This window comes from Pipistrellus kuhlii, unplaced genomic scaffold, assembly GCF_014108245.1.
Source record: "Pipistrellus kuhlii isolate mPipKuh1 unplaced genomic scaffold, mPipKuh1.p scaffold_m20_p_19, whole genome shotgun sequence".
NCBI lineage: Eukaryota > Metazoa > Chordata > Mammalia > Chiroptera > Vespertilionidae > Pipistrellus > Pipistrellus kuhlii.
The window spans coordinates 22964292-22981872 of NW_023425504.1; the positions used below are offsets into that span (position 1 = coordinate 22964292).

Sequence of the window (17581 nt, forward strand, 5' to 3'; positions counted from 1 at the left end):
GTTTTGGGGTAGGCATAGTGAGTTGACCAATTTTGGTGTTTATCAAGTTCATGAAGTCTACCTTACATTGCCAGTAAAGGTTACTATACTCCAGTTTACTGCCATGAATCTAAAATGGAAACCATATTCACATGCCATGATATTTTGAATTTAATTTAAAAAAATTTGCCGCTTACATCTATAGATGCTTATGGAATACAAGGGGATACTGGAGGTCTCAGGTTAAACAAATACATATTAGTTGACAAATAGAAAACGTGATCCAAATTAATCAATTTGCTAATGCTTGCTACTTGTTAGAGTATTATTTTAAGCTTGATTCTGCTGTCTCTTCACTCTTTTTGGAATAAATTTATGTTGTTCTGTGCTTTACAAATCTGAACCTCAAAAATTGGTAATTCTGAAAGCCCTCGAACATAGATATTTTCACTCAGTGAATGGATAGTATTATTGGAATGTAAACAAAATGGCTACATACTGTATTGGAAGACTCATAAAAATCCTGAGTAGCATCTCTGATTTGGATTAAGCTGAATGAGGAATATATGCTAGCTAAAGGGAAGTTATATTTTACTTGTATTATGTAGCTTCAGAATTCCACGAGAAATAACTGATTACTTAAAACATATATTTGATTTTGAAGACGTAAGTGGTTAGTTCTGAATTTACTGGTTAAAGCAGAATTAAAAAGGCAGTCATTAAACCCAAATTTAAATTGCATGTAGCTTAAACCTAAGGTCACCCTAGAAGATGAACTGGATTTTTATTTCCTCTTATCAGAATCACATTTACTTTAGTTAGTAATAACAGAACATGAAATAAAGGAAAATAAATGATTCCACCCCTCTCCCCTTCCCCAATTGGATCACCACTGTATCCAAGTAAGGAATAATCCTGGGTTAGTTTGTAACGCATAAACACTTTATATAACACTAGTGGCCCAGTGAATGAAATTCATGCACAGGGGCAGGGTGTCCCTCAGCCTGGCCTGCACCCTCTCCAATATGAGACCCCCTTGGGGGAGGTCTGACTGCTGGTTTAGGCACGATCCCATTGGGCCTAAACTGGCAGTCGGACATCCCTCTTGAAATCCAGGACCACTGGCTCCTAACCACTGTCTGCCTGATCACCCCTAACCACTCTTCCTGCTAGTCTGATTGCCCCCAAATGCACCCCCACCAACCTGCTTACCCCCACCTGCCCCCCCCCACTAGCTTGCTCACCCCCAACTGCCACCCCCCCAACCTGCCAGCCTGATCGACCCAACTTTCCCCCTCTGCTGGCCTGATTGCTCCCAACTGCCCTCCCCTGCTGACCTGATTGCCTCTAACCGCCTCTGCCCTTCTGCCTCAGCCCCGCCACCATGGCTTTGTCTAGAAGGACATCCCGAAGGTCTCCCAAAAGGTCTCCCAGTCTAATTAGCATATTACCCTTTTATTAGAATAGATGAGTTAATGATGTCTTAGAACATAGATTATCATTGAATTGCTAAATATGTTTTCAGGCATTGCAATTTGAAATTATATGCTTTTTGGCTAGTTTTTATAATTTAGACTTACCACCATATATTTGACATATTTCATTGTAACTCATTCTATACCCTCATTTTTAAAGACAAAATAAATGAACAACCTTTCTAATTTAAAATCACTGAAGAAAAGAATTCTAAATTTGAAAATGAGAAGTATCTCAAAATAGTCATGAAAATAAAGGTATTGAATTGGTTGCTAAATCTCTTGGATGTCACCATAGTAGGCAAATCCCATGACCATAAACTATACTTCTATGAAATTGTTAAGCCCCATGTTATGACATTGGATCTCAGGCTTCAAGTTTGATGTTGAGCTTCTTGGGAATTTAAGATATTTTTCATTCATTATATAGTTGAAACTTTTTATTTTTAGTCAACAATAGTTTCTTCAGGAAATTTAAAGTTTACATGGTTAAGCTTGAGGAGTGGTAAAAAAAAATTAAAGCAATTTAATATAAAGGGCCCCTTTTCATGGAAACTTTAGTATTATCTTAATGAGTCATTAGGATTGGCTTTCCATGAAAGTGTTTGCTTCTGGTTAGCAAAACATTATTGTGATTGCTCTATAAGTATTTGAAACCAATATTTACAAATACTCAGGGGGGGAGACTAGGTAATCCTCCAGATCTCATTTTTAGTTATAACATTTATGATACAGATGTTAATGGTATAACTCCTCTTTGGGTGATAGTATATAATTATAATTTTAAAAAACAATAACATAATTTTTTTTAATTGGAATATTGAGGAAAATGTCATATATTATTCTAAAGGTCTACTGGTAACTCAGATTTTTACACAAGTATAAGTAATGTAAAATATAGCAAATGATGACTTTCTTTAATTGGAATGCCTTTTGAGATTGGGTATGTGATGTGCATATTATTGAAAAGTGTTTTATCCATCATTGGTAAACATTATTAGAAATTGTTTACTCATTAAAATAGTTCAGGACTTATAAAAATTAAGATTCTCGTATTGCTAACTACATTGTCTTCATGGAACTTCTTTAGTTTTGCTTCTATATCTGATGCCACCAAAATTAAAACAAAGTCATAAAACTATTTGAAAGCTTCAATTAATGTACTGAGGGCCAGGTGCACAGATTTGTGCACGGATTCATGCATGGGTGGGGTCCCTCTGTGGGGGGATTGGACCAAGGCAGATGGGCAGGGAGGAGCCTGAGCCTGAGCCTGGTGCCACACTGCTCTTACTCATCCCAGCCCCACTGCACTGAGTCAATCCCGATAGGAAGAGGCTCACATCACCTCAGCTGCACTCACCAGCTGCGAGCCCTGCATCTGGTGCCCATAGGTCAGTTGTGCGGTGTTCCCACTGTGGGAGCACACTGACCACCACGGGGCAGTTCCTATGTTGAAATTAGAAATATATATATATATATATATATATATATATATATATATATATATATATATATATGTCAGAAGTTGTAAGTCATGAGTCCTCAGCAATTGGATATTACTTGTTATCTGTTCAGTCCTTCTGTTTTTTTGTCTTCCCACGCCAACTTCTATCTTAGTTCCATAACCTCATGGATTTGACCCCAAATTATAAAAGATTCTATGTAAATATCAGAAACCACTTCTGGGTTTCCATTCTCCTTTCAGTCATTAATTTTTTCTCTCCTTTGGTCCCATTAACTATTGTTTTTTGTCTTATCATCTTTCCAACTCTTCTTATTGTTGTATCTACCCAACAAACAAACAAGCAAACAAACAAACAAAACCAAATAAGTCAGTACTTTTTCTCCTATGGAAATGTTAAAGATGGGAGAGTACATTCTTTATGCCATTATGGCATGAGGAATTCTCCATGCATATACATATGCATGTCCATGAATTGCGTTTTTCTACTTGTTAGTATTGTGAAGGCGATAGGTACTATTATGCTATTCCAAGACATAGCCATAATTACAGTCGTCTATGTAAATCCTTTGTGGAGCTATAAGGATATACAAAGTTCTGTTAATGAAATTGACATGTGAGAAGTTGCTTATAAAATAAAATTATTATTTTTCAATGTAATTTTATTTAAGAAACATCTGTGACTTTCATTTTGGTTTTAGCAAGACCATATCTGAATATCTAGTAAAAACTTTAATGTATTTGGTATTCAATTTCCTGAAACAAATAAAAGAAATACAGATGCACACTAATATATATAGCCATTCCTGTGAAGAGTTCTTTTCTTGTATTAAGGAGCATTGTATGAATAAGAATTTTGCTGGTGTACAGAAGTTAATTTTTTATGTTCTTTAAAGTATTTAACCATCTTACTCAGTTGAATGAGTAGGATGGTTAAATACTGATTGGTAGAACATAAACAGAGCACACAATTTGGCATGATCTACAGTCTTGTCTGAGCAATGCTAATAACATGGATATCCCAGATTAGTCTGAAGAGATATTGTCAAGGCTGATGAGAAGATTACACAATACCTGCTCACACAAACTGTGGCTAGTGCTATTAGTCTTTAATTGTACTCACTACAGAAATAGCCAAAACTTGCAAGAAAAAGGTAGGTCAGTTCTATATATATAATTGATTTTTTACAGAGAGGAAGGGAGAGAGATAGAGAGCTAGAAACGTCGATGAGAGAGAAACATCTACCAGCTGCCTCTTGCACACCCCCTACCGGGGATATGCCTGCAACCAATGTACATGCCCTTGACCGGAATCGAACCTGGGACTTTTCAGTCCACAGACCGAAGCTCTACCGCTGAGCCAAACCGGTTTTGGCATGTAGGTCAGTTCTTAAAGAATATCAGGAAAATATGGAAAGATAGGTCATATATACAACATATTCGTAAATTCCTTTAGTGAAGAGGTGTTACTGGAGATAAATTGTAACAGTCCATCAGCAAGTTAAACTTTCCTATAAAGTTATTTAGAAATATTTACATTGAGAAAAAATATATTACTAGATATATATTTCATTTTTCTTCCATACTATGACTGGCTTAATTTTTATTTACCCTTTTCTCCCTGATCTTTCCGAAAACACCTTATGGAATTAAGATTTTGGATATGGTCTTTCTTTACCCTTTTGTAATTGTAGGAGTAAATAGCTCTTTGTAGTTCTTGTTTCTTTATAGTACATTCAGATATTTACAAAATGAGGTTCACTTCATATAGAAACACACATCTTATGGAATGGTCTTATCGAGAAGGAGGAACAGTAGGAATTCTAAAGCGGGAATCTTGGGCTAGGAGATGCAAACTTTGTTTCTCGTTCCAATTCTGCAACTAGTATGACATCAGCAAGTTAACTTCTCTGGGCTTTAGGTTTACTTATTTTTTTCATCTATACCATGAAGGTGTTGAGCAAGATGGTTTATAAGAGTTCTTAATATTATAATAATGTTCTTTCTACATTGGGAGCCAGAGAATTCTGTGTTGTAAGATTTGGCCAAGAATGTCTCTTCTTATAGCCTTGGCCAAGTCCCAGAATTGCCCTTTGTTTATTACATCTCTGCATTTCACAGGTATTTTTAAGTGATTAGTTAGCGTTCACAAAATGCTTTGAAGAGCTTTTGTGAATGTTGTCTTTCTATCCTGTTTATGAAGTTGTCCATAATAGAAACCAAGTGCTCTGTAAATGAAATAAGTGTTTCCTATAATGTGAATTAGGGTATTTGACATTTCTTAGTCTCAATATTAAAGTAGTGGGACACTGAACCTGCATAAAATTATATTTAAAACACACATTTAATTGTTTTCTTCCTTTCACTCTGAATTGAAAACAATTTTAGTTACGGAATGCAATGGTAATTACACTTCGTAGTTGCTACTGGAGTTGCTGTCAGGTAATAAAAACTGATTAATTTGGAATTTGCTAATTTGTAATTCCAGTGATTTTACCTGGCTGAAGTGTATTTCTAAATGATGAGTAATGGTGTTAAACAAATTAATAGTGTAAAGTATATTTAATGGACTATATTTCTACTTAAAGGAATTATTTTTAAAGTCTTTGGCATAATAGATGTTTGCTCATGAGAGATAACTACAGATCTTGCCTAGCAGTTTATTAAAGTGAAAGATCTGAATATAAGTAAATGTCCATAATCACATATAATGATTTCAGGGTTTGAGGATATTTAAGAGTGCTGAGGATGGGGTGGAGGAAGCAGCCTTATTTTCTTTTCCCTTTGAACAAATGCTACAATTATAGTACCATAAAAACAGGTTCTGGACATTAAGACTAAAAAAACCCACATTAAGTATAAGGATAATGTAGACTGAAAATTAGCATAGATTATTTGGTGGTATTGGTTGATTTCTTTGGAGCCTAATGAGATTAGTTACAAAGAATATTGCTTTTTTAAATCAGTTGATTGTTCACAGAAGAATAATAACTTGAGAGCCTTTGCAACAAAGTGATCTTTACCTATTTGTGAGGGCTACCCTCTTGGAAATTTGGAAAATTCTATATTCACCCCATATCCCACTCATAACTGTTGAGTAGTTTTATAGATAAACTGCTCAGAACACTTTACTATCATATTTTTACATAGGTTTTGGGTTGTTTGTTCTCAGGAGAAGTTACATTTGCAATCACTGCTTTGTCATAAGTTGGAATGTGGTTGAATTTCCTTTCTAAAACACTGCTTCCTTTTGGTGGGGGAAGGAAGCAGTGTTTTAGAAAGAAAATTCAACCCATTTCTTGGGGAGGGGTTTGGGATGGGAATGGGGGGGATGAGGACAATTATGTAATACCATAATAAATAAATCAATAAAATAAAATAAAATAAAATACAAAATAAAACACTGCGTTCTTGCTACAGATAGCTAATTTGGAGCTGTTTTATGTTTTATATTTTAAATGCTTGAGAATGCATTGGGTTTTGGAATAGTACATTCCAAACTTGTTTGAGTACGTGTGTGTGTCCTTCTTGGGGTTTCCAATAGATTGTTACTGCTGATTGTACCTGCAACCCTTTTACTCCATAACTATTAAGGATTATTACACAGAACCTTCTCATGCAAAATATTAGCATGGCTTATTTGTATTAATGGCGGGATTTTTTAACTATTGAAATATATTTTGGTGACCAAGCTATGGATAAATACTCCTTTCTGTGATTCCTTTGAAGATGTCTATGAGACAGTTTTGTGTGTGAGTACTAAAGAATTGAAAATATAATTTAATCTTTTGAAATGTTTGACTGTTTTTTTTTGGGGGGGTGTTAATTGTGTATTCTAAAATGAATAAAATTAGTTGTGAGGTGGTGATGGCTGATATCTATTTAATATTTAATAAAATTTATGCATTACTGGTCAATATTTCAAAATAGTCTTTTAGTCTCTTTGTATATATGAATGTTTATATGCATATACAGGGTGTCCCCAAAATGTACACTGAGTGGCCAGATTATTATGATTTCCAAACACATAATAATCTGGCCACTCAATGTATATGCTATATAATAAAAGGCTAATATGCAAATTATCCCCTCAACCAGGAGTTCACCAAATGCCCATGTCCCCTCCCCCTGGCCAGGCTGACTGGACTCCACCCATGCATGAATTCATGCACTGGGCATCCAATATATATATTGAGTGGCCAGATTCTTATCCATTCAGAGATCATAATAATCTGGCCACTCAGTGTATATAAACTGTAACAGCTGATAGCTCAATTTTGAAAATGAAATATATTTTAATAAACACTGCCTTTATAATTATTCAAAGTGTGTGTATACATTTTTGGGACACCCTGTATATGAATGTGTGTATGTATATACTGCATAGCTACTATAAACCTACTTTTGCCCCACCCTGTATATGTTTGGGTTTCATAGGAAAATACTTTTTGCCTGAATGTTGACATGTATCTTAAAGGAAGGTACTTGTGATTTACCTTAGCTGATTTGAGTCTGTATTTCTGTGATTTTTGAATACAAAGGAGAAATCATCTTAAGGAGTAAGTCTCCTTAAGAGTAAATATTTTAGAAACTAGTAATAACTTGGAAAGAGTATCTGAAGCCCACTACTCAAGTTGGAAGCACAAGTTTATTGTTTAGATACAAACTTGAAAGTAAATACGAGCTCTTTGTCACTACAGTGATTTTTTTTAAAGGTACTGGGTTTTGTGTCAATGGTAGTCTGCCTTTGCTAAGCTTTCAGTGTTGAAGAGAGATAATTCTGCTTTTAGGTAAAAGTGGAAGGGTGCTGTAAAGCTAGATATTTAGTGATGGTGACTTACCTGCATCAGAAGTAAAATACTTCAGCCTGAAAATAAAGAGTTCAGCACAATACCAGTTGTCCTATTTTCCTGTCTTAGAATTGTGTAGAAAATTGCGAGTTTGATGCTTTAAACAGACACTTAAAACAGTCACTTTCAGGTCACTTAGGATAATATTTTCTGGCAGCATTTTAAAACAATATAGATGAACCTTATATTTCCATTGCTTTCATGAAATACCTCAAGCTGCCTTTGACAGCAGCTTTAATTTTTTAACCTCCTTGTCAGTCATTAAGCCCTAGAGGTAACGAACCGGCTGCTGAGATTCGGAATGGCCCCTGCTGGACACTTGCTTGGCCAGCAGCATTGGTCTCTCCTCTAGGCAATTTGTGAGCTGTTTGGGGGCGGGGGGAGGAGTGAGGGGGGTGAACCGGGGGGGGGGGGGGAAAGGGGGAGAGAAAGGGAGGGCAGCATTGAATTAGATTGTTGATAGCGTCCCTCTGAGGACTGCTATTCAGAGCACGCTACTCTGTACTTCTCTGCTGCAGAAGACAGAGTGATTTTTGTGTCACCACAGCATGTTTTAAATGTATGAGATTTTGCTCATCCCAGCTTGGAAATAAGAATAGGGAAAGGAGAGCAACTTGAATCAGAAGCTACTAGAAGAATGTGCAGAGTTCTGCAGCAGTTTATATTTGTTCTTACATTTTGCCTTCTTCTAACTGGAAAACAGAGAGACTGGCATTTTTAAATGGGCTTTTCCCATAATGGCATTCTTGTATTGTGTGGCCAGAGCTTGCACAGGAGGAAAGCAGGCTGCTGAATTTAGTCACTGATCTCTATTAGCTGTGGCCTAAGGCTATGCTGAGGTTTATATCCCATTTGTATTGTTGCAGCTCAAAAGAAGAATGTTCAGAGGATGACAAGTGTATTCTGAGTAGGTATGTTGTTTCATTTTCATATGAAACCCATCTATTTTTTTTTCCTGCTACTATTGGTCAGAAATCAGGTTAAGAGGTGCAGAATATAGTACAGTGCTGCAGTATCCCGGTTAAGGTAGAACAATGGCAATGCAAGCTTAAAACAATACAATAAAAAGCAAAACCCTAGCTGCTTTTATTAAATAAAGCTGCATTGTGCCGTATGCACAGTGCAGTCTTAAAAAAATATATACTGCAGTCAATGCTTTCCTAACGAGGTGGCACTATTGTTGAGTTAGAACGATAGAATCATCATTTTGCTTTAGGGGACAGGAGGATTTAAAGGAGGTACCTTGTAGCCCTATCTTACAGATTGGAAGCATCGGTTTAAGGGCGCTGGCAGAATCCTTTGCTTGTTCTCCGCGGCAGCCACTGCTGTGTCAGTACAGTGTGGAATGGAAGTCCTAGTTGGTAGTCTGTTATGGAAACGCTGTTTACTGTTATTGTAGTACCGTGGTGACAACATGCCATTGAAATGGAAAACGAGCTCTCCTGCTATCTGGAAATTCCCAGTTCCTGTGCTTAAAACATCCAGGTCAACTCCACTTTCTCCAGCATACATGTAAGTGAGAGAAAATAGGATATTACAGTGGGGTTTCATTCATGAATCAACCTTGTGACAAAAGGGGGTAAAAATCACAAACAGCAACATCCAAAAATGCACAAGATTAAAAACTGAAAGCTTGCTTATATTTAAAGATATTGGCATGCCCACATTTTACCTTTGTTTTGTTTCCTTAGGAGTTTTTTTTTAATTTTTATTTAAAGTGCCTAATGGTAATTTAATTACTAATATGCAAGTCTAGAGATATACCTAAGGAATTGCACAAGTATGAACTTTAATGTTTTACACTGTTTTTTTTTTTAATTTTTGTATATCTGAAGTATTTAAGATGACTTCTTTTGTGCAGCGGCACCAAAAGCTGCTGATGCTTGCTTGCTCTTGTGTTGTGTGAAATATGGAAATGCTTTATATAATTTTTTAATGAATTTGAAACATTCAGAGTTAACATATTGATAATAAAATGAATATTTTAATCAAGACTTTTATATTTGAGCTGTGTCTGAATAGTAATCAGTTTAATATATCTTTCCCAGTTTTATAATTATGGTTCTGAAGTGTTAGTTTTAATTTGTACAAATTACAATTGTACAAATAATTATTTATACATGTGAATTTGAAAAGTACATTATTCAAATGCCTATTTTAGAAATTTATTTTAAATAAATGTACACTGAAATATATAGGTAATTCTTGCTAGAATTTTTGGAAATATTTTTAAAATTCACAGTGTTGCTTTCAAAACAAATCCAGGAAATGTAATAAAATATTATTTTAAAGTATTATCTGTGATTTTTTTTTTGGTGGAATAAGGAGTGAAAGCTGGACCTTTTAAAAAAATAAATACTAGTATTGAGAAAAGCTTTTGAGCATAAGTCTATCTTAACTGTCAGCGTTCCCTTTAAAATATTTTTCAGTAGGAGAGATGTGGAAAATTCTTCCTGCTTTAGGTTAATTGTGTGTTTAGAAATCTGGTGAGTTGCCATTTTATTACTTAGTTGTTGTTTTTTATGAAATTCAGATACACAGTGGCATCTATCTAGTTCTTTGAAATGCTTTCAGCTGCTAAGGAAATAAGTGTGCTTGTGCTCTCAGTCCCAAAGAGGTGATTCCCTGGAAAGCGCTTGAAAACGAGGACATTTTAGTTAAATCCCGTCATCATTCCATATTTCTGATTTAAAATATCTCTTTTTATAGATGCTTCAGGTGATGTTATCTGTTTTGGAGTTAAACGCTTTTCCTATAAAGAAAGTTAAATTTTAAGTTATATTTGTAAATAAGAAAAAGGATCAGTTATATTTGTTTCGCAAAAGCTGTAGTTGTCAAAAGCACAAAGTAATGGAGGTGTCAAGTTAATGGAGTCCCTTCAAAATTTTTGAGAAAATGTGATGTGCCTGTTGACTTTATGAAACTTAGCTGGTGAGAAATGACTAAAGATTTACCAAAAGGAAGTTTATCATCAAAACAAAACAAAATACCCCCCCCCCCAAAAAAAAAACACACACAAAAAAAAAAACTAAAAATCATTAGGCTACAATTAATAATGTTTAATTATTCTAGTATTTATACAATGTTTTACTGTCCAAAAGATCCAAAGTGCAACTCCAATTGCAGCTGGTTTAAAAATACATTTGGTTAATTCATAATAGCCAAAGACTCAGATACAACCCAATATAAGATCTTTAATGAATTACTTTCTTCCTTTTACATATGTACTCACCTCTTTGACCTGATGTTATGAATGACTTGATTTAGAGGATAGAAGCTAGAAAATTTCACAGACTTTGCATGTTGACAGTTATTATTGGTAGCATAAATAGGTACAATAGAAAAATATATTCAAAGAGGTAGCATTAGCCTAGACTATTCTGACATCGTGATGGTCTACATTATTAAATTTGCCTTAATTTATTTTTCTTTATAAATAAATACAGGTTTAAAATATTATGTATTATGTATTTAATAAAGGAAATATGTTAAATATAGGAAAAGACTAGCTTAGGGTGTTCAAAATCAGGTTTTAAAACAAATTTAGAGTTCATTTACTTACTTGACCAGAAATAAAAATATCATGTTTAACATGTTGTTCTTGTGAGTGCTTCTTTATATTCCATGACACTTCTACATACAAAATAATACTTAAGTTTAGTATTATTTTTGCTTTTAAAAATTATAATAGAGAATACTGGGTCAAGTAACATCATATTTGCCTTCACAATCTTTCTGCTGGCAAACAGATTAAATGGTTGTTTGTGTCTTTTGGGTCTAAAGTCTTTGCATTAAAATGGAATAAATTCTGACACTGGTAAGATGTGATTCTTTAGAGTTTACTTGTATAAATAGTTAAAATAGTATCTTGAATATAGAATCCTTCACAGTTAATAAAGCATATTTTTGTGGGTTTGCTTATGTACCAGAAGCATTGGTTTGCAATGTTTTATCAGTATGTACTATGATTTATCAAATACACATTATATGGGTTTCACTTTTTCAAGACTAAAATTTCCATATGAAATATTTTTGGTTGGAGTAATTGAGTAAGAATGGAAAAAATATAAAGGCTCTTTACGGCCTCTTTCTAAACTCAGTCTAGGTGCTACTTAGCTAGAGAGAGCCTTTCATTGATGCTGTGGATAGGGCAATGCTGCTACACTAGTGAAAGCTACAATAAGGAATGTTTTACTTACTGCAAACATTGAACAGAAAGGCTATTTTTCCTTGTGGGTTTAAACTACAGAAGTTTTTCTTTCTGCTGCTTTAGAATTTGAATGACAGTTGAAACTTCTCCATATTTTTAAGACTTATTGATGACTAACAATATTTTTTATAATATTAGGGATAATAGTTTTTATATAATGCACTTTTCAAATTGTGTTATAATATGATTTGGGAGGAGTGGAGTATTTTAAAGACAACAGATTTAGGAAACTAATTCTTTGGCCTCTAGATAGATTTATTATGAAATGCTTAGTATTTATTGGGTAGACTTAGCCTTCCTTCAGCTTCACTTTTGAAAAGTGGCAGGGTGATATGACATCCATGTAGAATTTGAAGGGATTGTCTTGATAGAAATCTGAGTGAAATGTTTGTGTTACACTCTTTTCAACAGTAGATTGAAGTTCAACCTCAGCCTGAGGGAAGATCTTCTGGTCAGTGTAAACTGAATTAGTAAGGACTCTGCTCCTGACAGGTGTGAATCATATAAATTAACCTGTCATTTTGCCTAAATTAATAAAGCTTAACAAACACTCCCATCTTAGTGGGTTTTGGGTGTTTTGGTATTGATAGTTTTAAAATAGAAAATGGTTCCTTCTGTCTAATGTTATAGGATTAATGTATTGCTAGATTCTAAGGACACACTGAAATAGACCAGGATTAGCATTAGTGATCCTTTTATCTTTTCTTCATAAGCAGAACATTTTGATAATGGTTGTGTAACATTAGGGAGTAAGATAATAGATAAGAATTAACCAGCTCATTATAACAAAGAATTCTAGCAAGACTGACATTAAGAGATGCTTTCTTTAGAATTTTGCCCTTCTCAAGGTAATGGACAATGTGTGTAGAATGAGTATTGGTGAATTAGACTTTTTCTCTTCTGGCCAATGAACTTGCATTCACTTAGCTTCCTGTTTACAATGCTTTTGTTTAATATGCAAAATATATTTTATAGTAAATATCAACAGTATAGTATTTTATAACAATTGCTTTCTATAATTTCATCATTAAAATTCAATAGTTAGATTTCCTGAGAAAAAAGTATGCATAATATATAAATGTATTTTTGTTTGTGGATGATTCAAAGGATAGAGTCAATTAAAATATGCATTTGTGTGTTCTTTTCACCAGAAAATTTAATTAAAAAAACTTGTATTTGCCTAATGTGATGTATTTTCTAGCTTCTAAGATTGTCTTTTTTCTAATTTGGTGAATAAAAGAAAACTTGTGGTTTTGATATCTTTTTTATTTAGCAAAATACTTATTAAATTGATTATCTCATGTTAGAAAAGAATATACTTAGTCATTTTCACAATTAACATAGACATAAACTTTTGTCTTGTGTCTGCTTAATTTATTTTCACTACATATAGTCATTCAAACAAAATTATGTGGAGCATTAACATAAAGAACACCTAAGAACAATTTAGTGTTAGTCTGTAACTTTTGTGGCATATTCTCTGGGAATTTCTATTGTCTGAGTTTGCAAAAGGGCTAGCTTTGCCCTTATTACTAGAAAACCATGGAGATAAAGTGACCTTAGAGATTATGTAGAGGATCCAATACCCACTTTAAAACAAGAATCCTTCCTGTGACACTTCTGAAATATGGTGACACATCTCCTCCTTGATGACTGGCAGCAACAAAGAGCTTACTACCTCATCAAGGCAGCACCTTTCATTTGTGGACAGCTCTTCTTGCATGGAGCAAAATCAATTCATATCTTTTATTTCCTGTTCCTAGTGTGCCTTATCAAGCTATATACTAAAAATATCTATTTTTTCCATTACATACAAGTCTGGAAATCTTCTCTTTAGCTCATGTGACATGTTTTCCTAACCTTTCACTCTGCTGGTTGTCCTCACCCAGATATTTTTTTAATGATAATCTTTACAGTATATGAGATACTCCATCTGAATGCAATGTTTTTTATATGGTCTGAATAGAAGAAAAACACCTCTGTCCTTTTATACAGATGTTTTACTTGTCTTATAGAGCCTGGGACTGTATTATTTTTTAATCATAGGATTCACACTGGACCATGGTTAATTTAGAGTTTACTAACTTCCCTCCAGAAAATATGCTCTTCATATTCAGTGTTTATTCTTTTAGCTACTTGAGATCTTTTAGTCTGAGTAAGTGTGGCATGTGGAAGTGAAGTTAATTTTTTGTTTTAAAGCCTATTGTGTATGTTTGTTTTTTTTAAAGATCTCATAACCACTTAATCTAACTGAAAAATGTTGCATACAAGAAACTTGCAGTACAGGCAGCTAGTGTTTTTGATACTTTCAGAAATTTCCAAGGATTTTACTTGTTAATAATTTATCTAGATTCATTTTTTATCCTTAAATGAATGTTAGTTCCAAGTACCCCTCAAAAACAGTTGCCCCACAGGGGAGAGATATGAAAATGCAAATATTATACCATCATGGGAAGTTTGGTGTTACTAAAAATTCTCAGGATTCCAGACATTCTCCTTGAAACTCAGAATATTTAGATGAGACCTTAAGTGGGTCCAATTTAGAGGGAGGGGAAAGAAAGAAGAAAGAGATAATAAGCAAGTGTTTGTGTTAATGACTTTATTACTTGTGGTTAAATAGTCAAGAATTATAAGCATTGTGTGTGATACTTTAAATTGAAATGGCAGTTAGAATGTATTGCTTTATTTTCTTAAGACTATGAGAAAGAGTGGTATAAAGGTGATATTCTTGGAGAATCCTATATAATAAAAGCCTAATATCCAAATTGTCCCCTCGACCGGGAGTTTGACTGGTGCGGAACATGGTGGGCATAGGCAACGTGGCACTGGCAGCAGTGGCAGTGGAGGTGCTGCTGGCCCAATGGGCCCCAACCATGGTGGGATGATGAAACAGATGAACAGGCTGCGCTAGGTCAAGGCATGTGCGAGTGGGGCCTGATTGCCCTACCAGTTGCCCCATAGGTGGTGACCAGCAGGCCATCTGGCCCTGATCACCCAATTGGGTCCAGGCCCTGGGCCCGGATGGGGAACTGGGGTTAGGCAGCAATGACCAACCTCCAGAGGTGCCCAGACAGGGGCCTGCGACCTCTCTCTGGCTATCTGGGAGTGGGAGAGAAGGGGATGGAGGTGTGGTGAGAATGCAGGTTGTCCACTGAGTTTGCTCTCACTCCTCCTGCTACCCTCCCCAGAACGCCAGGGCTTGCACACTGGGGAAGCTCCTCCTCATCCCTACCCCCCTCCCACACACACACACTCAGATGCTGGGCACTGCACTTGCATGGCCTCTTTCCGGTGAACCAGGCTGCAGCCACTGGGACGGCAGGGGCTGTTGGGGCTCCCCATGGGTTCGCACAGGAGCCTGTCTGCAAGGCTGGCCAGGAGAGAGTGTGCTACCCACCCTGCTTCCATGCAGCACTGCTGGGCAGCCCAGAGGCCCATGCTGCACTGGGCCCATGGCATCCGGCTACTCTCACTGTATCTCCACGTAGGGTCTTGGGCACTGTGACTGAGGTGGAGGGGGTCATGTGGGGGCCTGGGGACCCAGGTGCTGCACAGGGCCCAGATGTCAACTGAGACCTGCCCTTCCACTCCAGACGCTCACGCTTCAGTCGCTGGCCAGGCCTAGGGACTGCACCTGTGCACAATTTCATGCACCAGGCCTCTAGTTGGTGCATAAAGAAGTTAATGAGTAATTTTTGAAAATGCTTAGTTCTTTTTCAATCACCTTATATAAATGAATTTATAATATTCAAAAGTTATTTACTTTCTGTTATGTACCAGGCTAAATCTTCTGAGTACTAGGGGTATAGTCCTTACAGTCATTCAAAATGACCATTCTTTGTCTTCCATCCTATCTTTATTCACAAAAAATTTAATTGCTTAACTTTATTGTTGTGAAAATTATTATCTAAGATAATTAAGTTAAATAACATGTTTGTTTACTGTACCTTCAGTATGGATAACAAGTTTAATGGCAATGAAAACACTACAGAAATGTGTCTGGGCTAGATGAGGAGAAAGGAATTAGGGAGAGAGAGTGGGTTTTAAAGTGCATATTACATAGGATGGAAAATAATGCAATTTATGTTTAAACTTGATAGTAACCTTTTTAAACAAGAAGAATGGAATGCCATACTTTAAATTGGATAAAGTTTAGGTGCTTTATAGTGCACAAAGATACACATTGTGTACCTGGACTATAAAATGTAAACTTGGTGAAACATAAAATTATATCATGTTTCCAAGTTTAGTAAAAGATTTCCAATTAGAAGACTTCCTACATATAGATGTTCCTACAGGTAAACGTTTTTACCCAATTTTGCCACATTTATGGTATGGTAAGACAAGCATGCTCTACTTGCTTGGAGAGTATACTTCTTATGGTAAGGTTCAATGGAGAAATGAAACAAGTTATCCTTCCATAAGAAAAAACAGTTAAAAACAACTTTGAGAACTCTTAGAGCTTAAATCTTAAATCTAGTCTATAGAACAGATGTTGTAAATTTCATATGAAATTTATTTATTTGCAATTTAAAAAATTGCCCTGGTTCACATAGTTAAATATAATATGATTTATTGAGTATTACTATAAAAGTGTTGGGTACTTTTCAAGCTGCCTCCCAAACATTCTATAAGGGTAAGTCTTTTCCCTGCTTTACACACAAGGGCACAGTGCTCAGGGAGCTTAATTAAGTTACTTAATGTTACATTTTAAGTAAGAGATGAAATGAGAATTCAAACTCAGGTTTGCTTGATTTCAAAGCTCTTAACTTCTCTAATACCTTTTTGTTTTTATAAACTTTTGCTACTTTCATGCCATGTATTAATTAGGTAATATCACACTAAGATTATATGAACAAAGAATATGACAGATGAGATATTTTTAAATTGGATGGGCTATGGAGAGAAGTTAGTTTATTTGACACTATTGTCAAGTGGTGAAGCTGTAAAAAAAATACTGGGGCAATTATCTTTACTTGCTGGTATATCAGAATTAACCTTAGTGTTTCATATTTCTCTTGAAACATTATTTCAATTTCAGCTTCCAGAGGGTCTGCATCCCTTGGCTTGTGGTTCCCTTCCATCATCTTCAATGCCAGCAATGGCAGTGTTGTTTTTTTCCACACTGATCTCTTTCTGACCTACTCTGCTTTCCTTTACCATTTTTAAGGACTCATGTGATTAAGTTGAGCCCACCTGGATAATACAGGATAATTTTTCCATATCAATGTCCTTAGCTTAATCACATCTACAAGATCCCCTTTGTCATGTAATTCCATATTCACATGTTCCAGGGATTCAGATGTGGACATCTCTGAGAGGCCATTAGTCTGTCTACCATGCTATAGTTGAACACAGTTAGGCCTATTGCATGAATTGTAAGAAATTATTCCAATTGGCCCAAGTGGTTCTTGTTATTACACTATATACTCTCTGGATCAGTAATTTTATTCTTGAAAATTACAAGTTTAAATATAACATAGGCAATTCTTAAACTTTGCAACAATGATTTACTGAAAATATTATAAAAAGTAGAATTATCCAGTGACAGAGTTATAATCTGAGGTTGTGTTAAAAGTTTCATGAAGACAAGCTCTACTATTAG

The 17581-nt window shown here is 35.3% G+C and overlaps 1 protein-coding gene across 8 annotated transcripts in view; it reads left to right on the top strand.

Moving 5' to 3' along the window:
* Positions 1–17581, top strand: part of KLHL13 (kelch like family member 13) — a 239134-nt gene that overhangs the window by 153046 nt on the left and 68507 nt on the right. Inside the window, exons 1-2 of one of the 8 annotated variants that reach the window (XM_036443434.2) lie at positions 8276–8677; positions 9166–9278. The exons of 5 other annotated variants lie outside the window; for them this stretch is intronic. In XM_036443434.2, coding sequence (XP_036299327.1) covers positions 9181–9278 — 98 coding nt within the window. In that variant the 5' untranslated portion in view covers positions 8276–8677; positions 9166–9180. Of the gene's footprint in view, positions 1–8253; positions 9279–17581 lie in introns of those variants that run through there. 2 more of the 8 variants (XM_036443433.1, XM_036443437.2) reach the window with 2 other exon arrangements.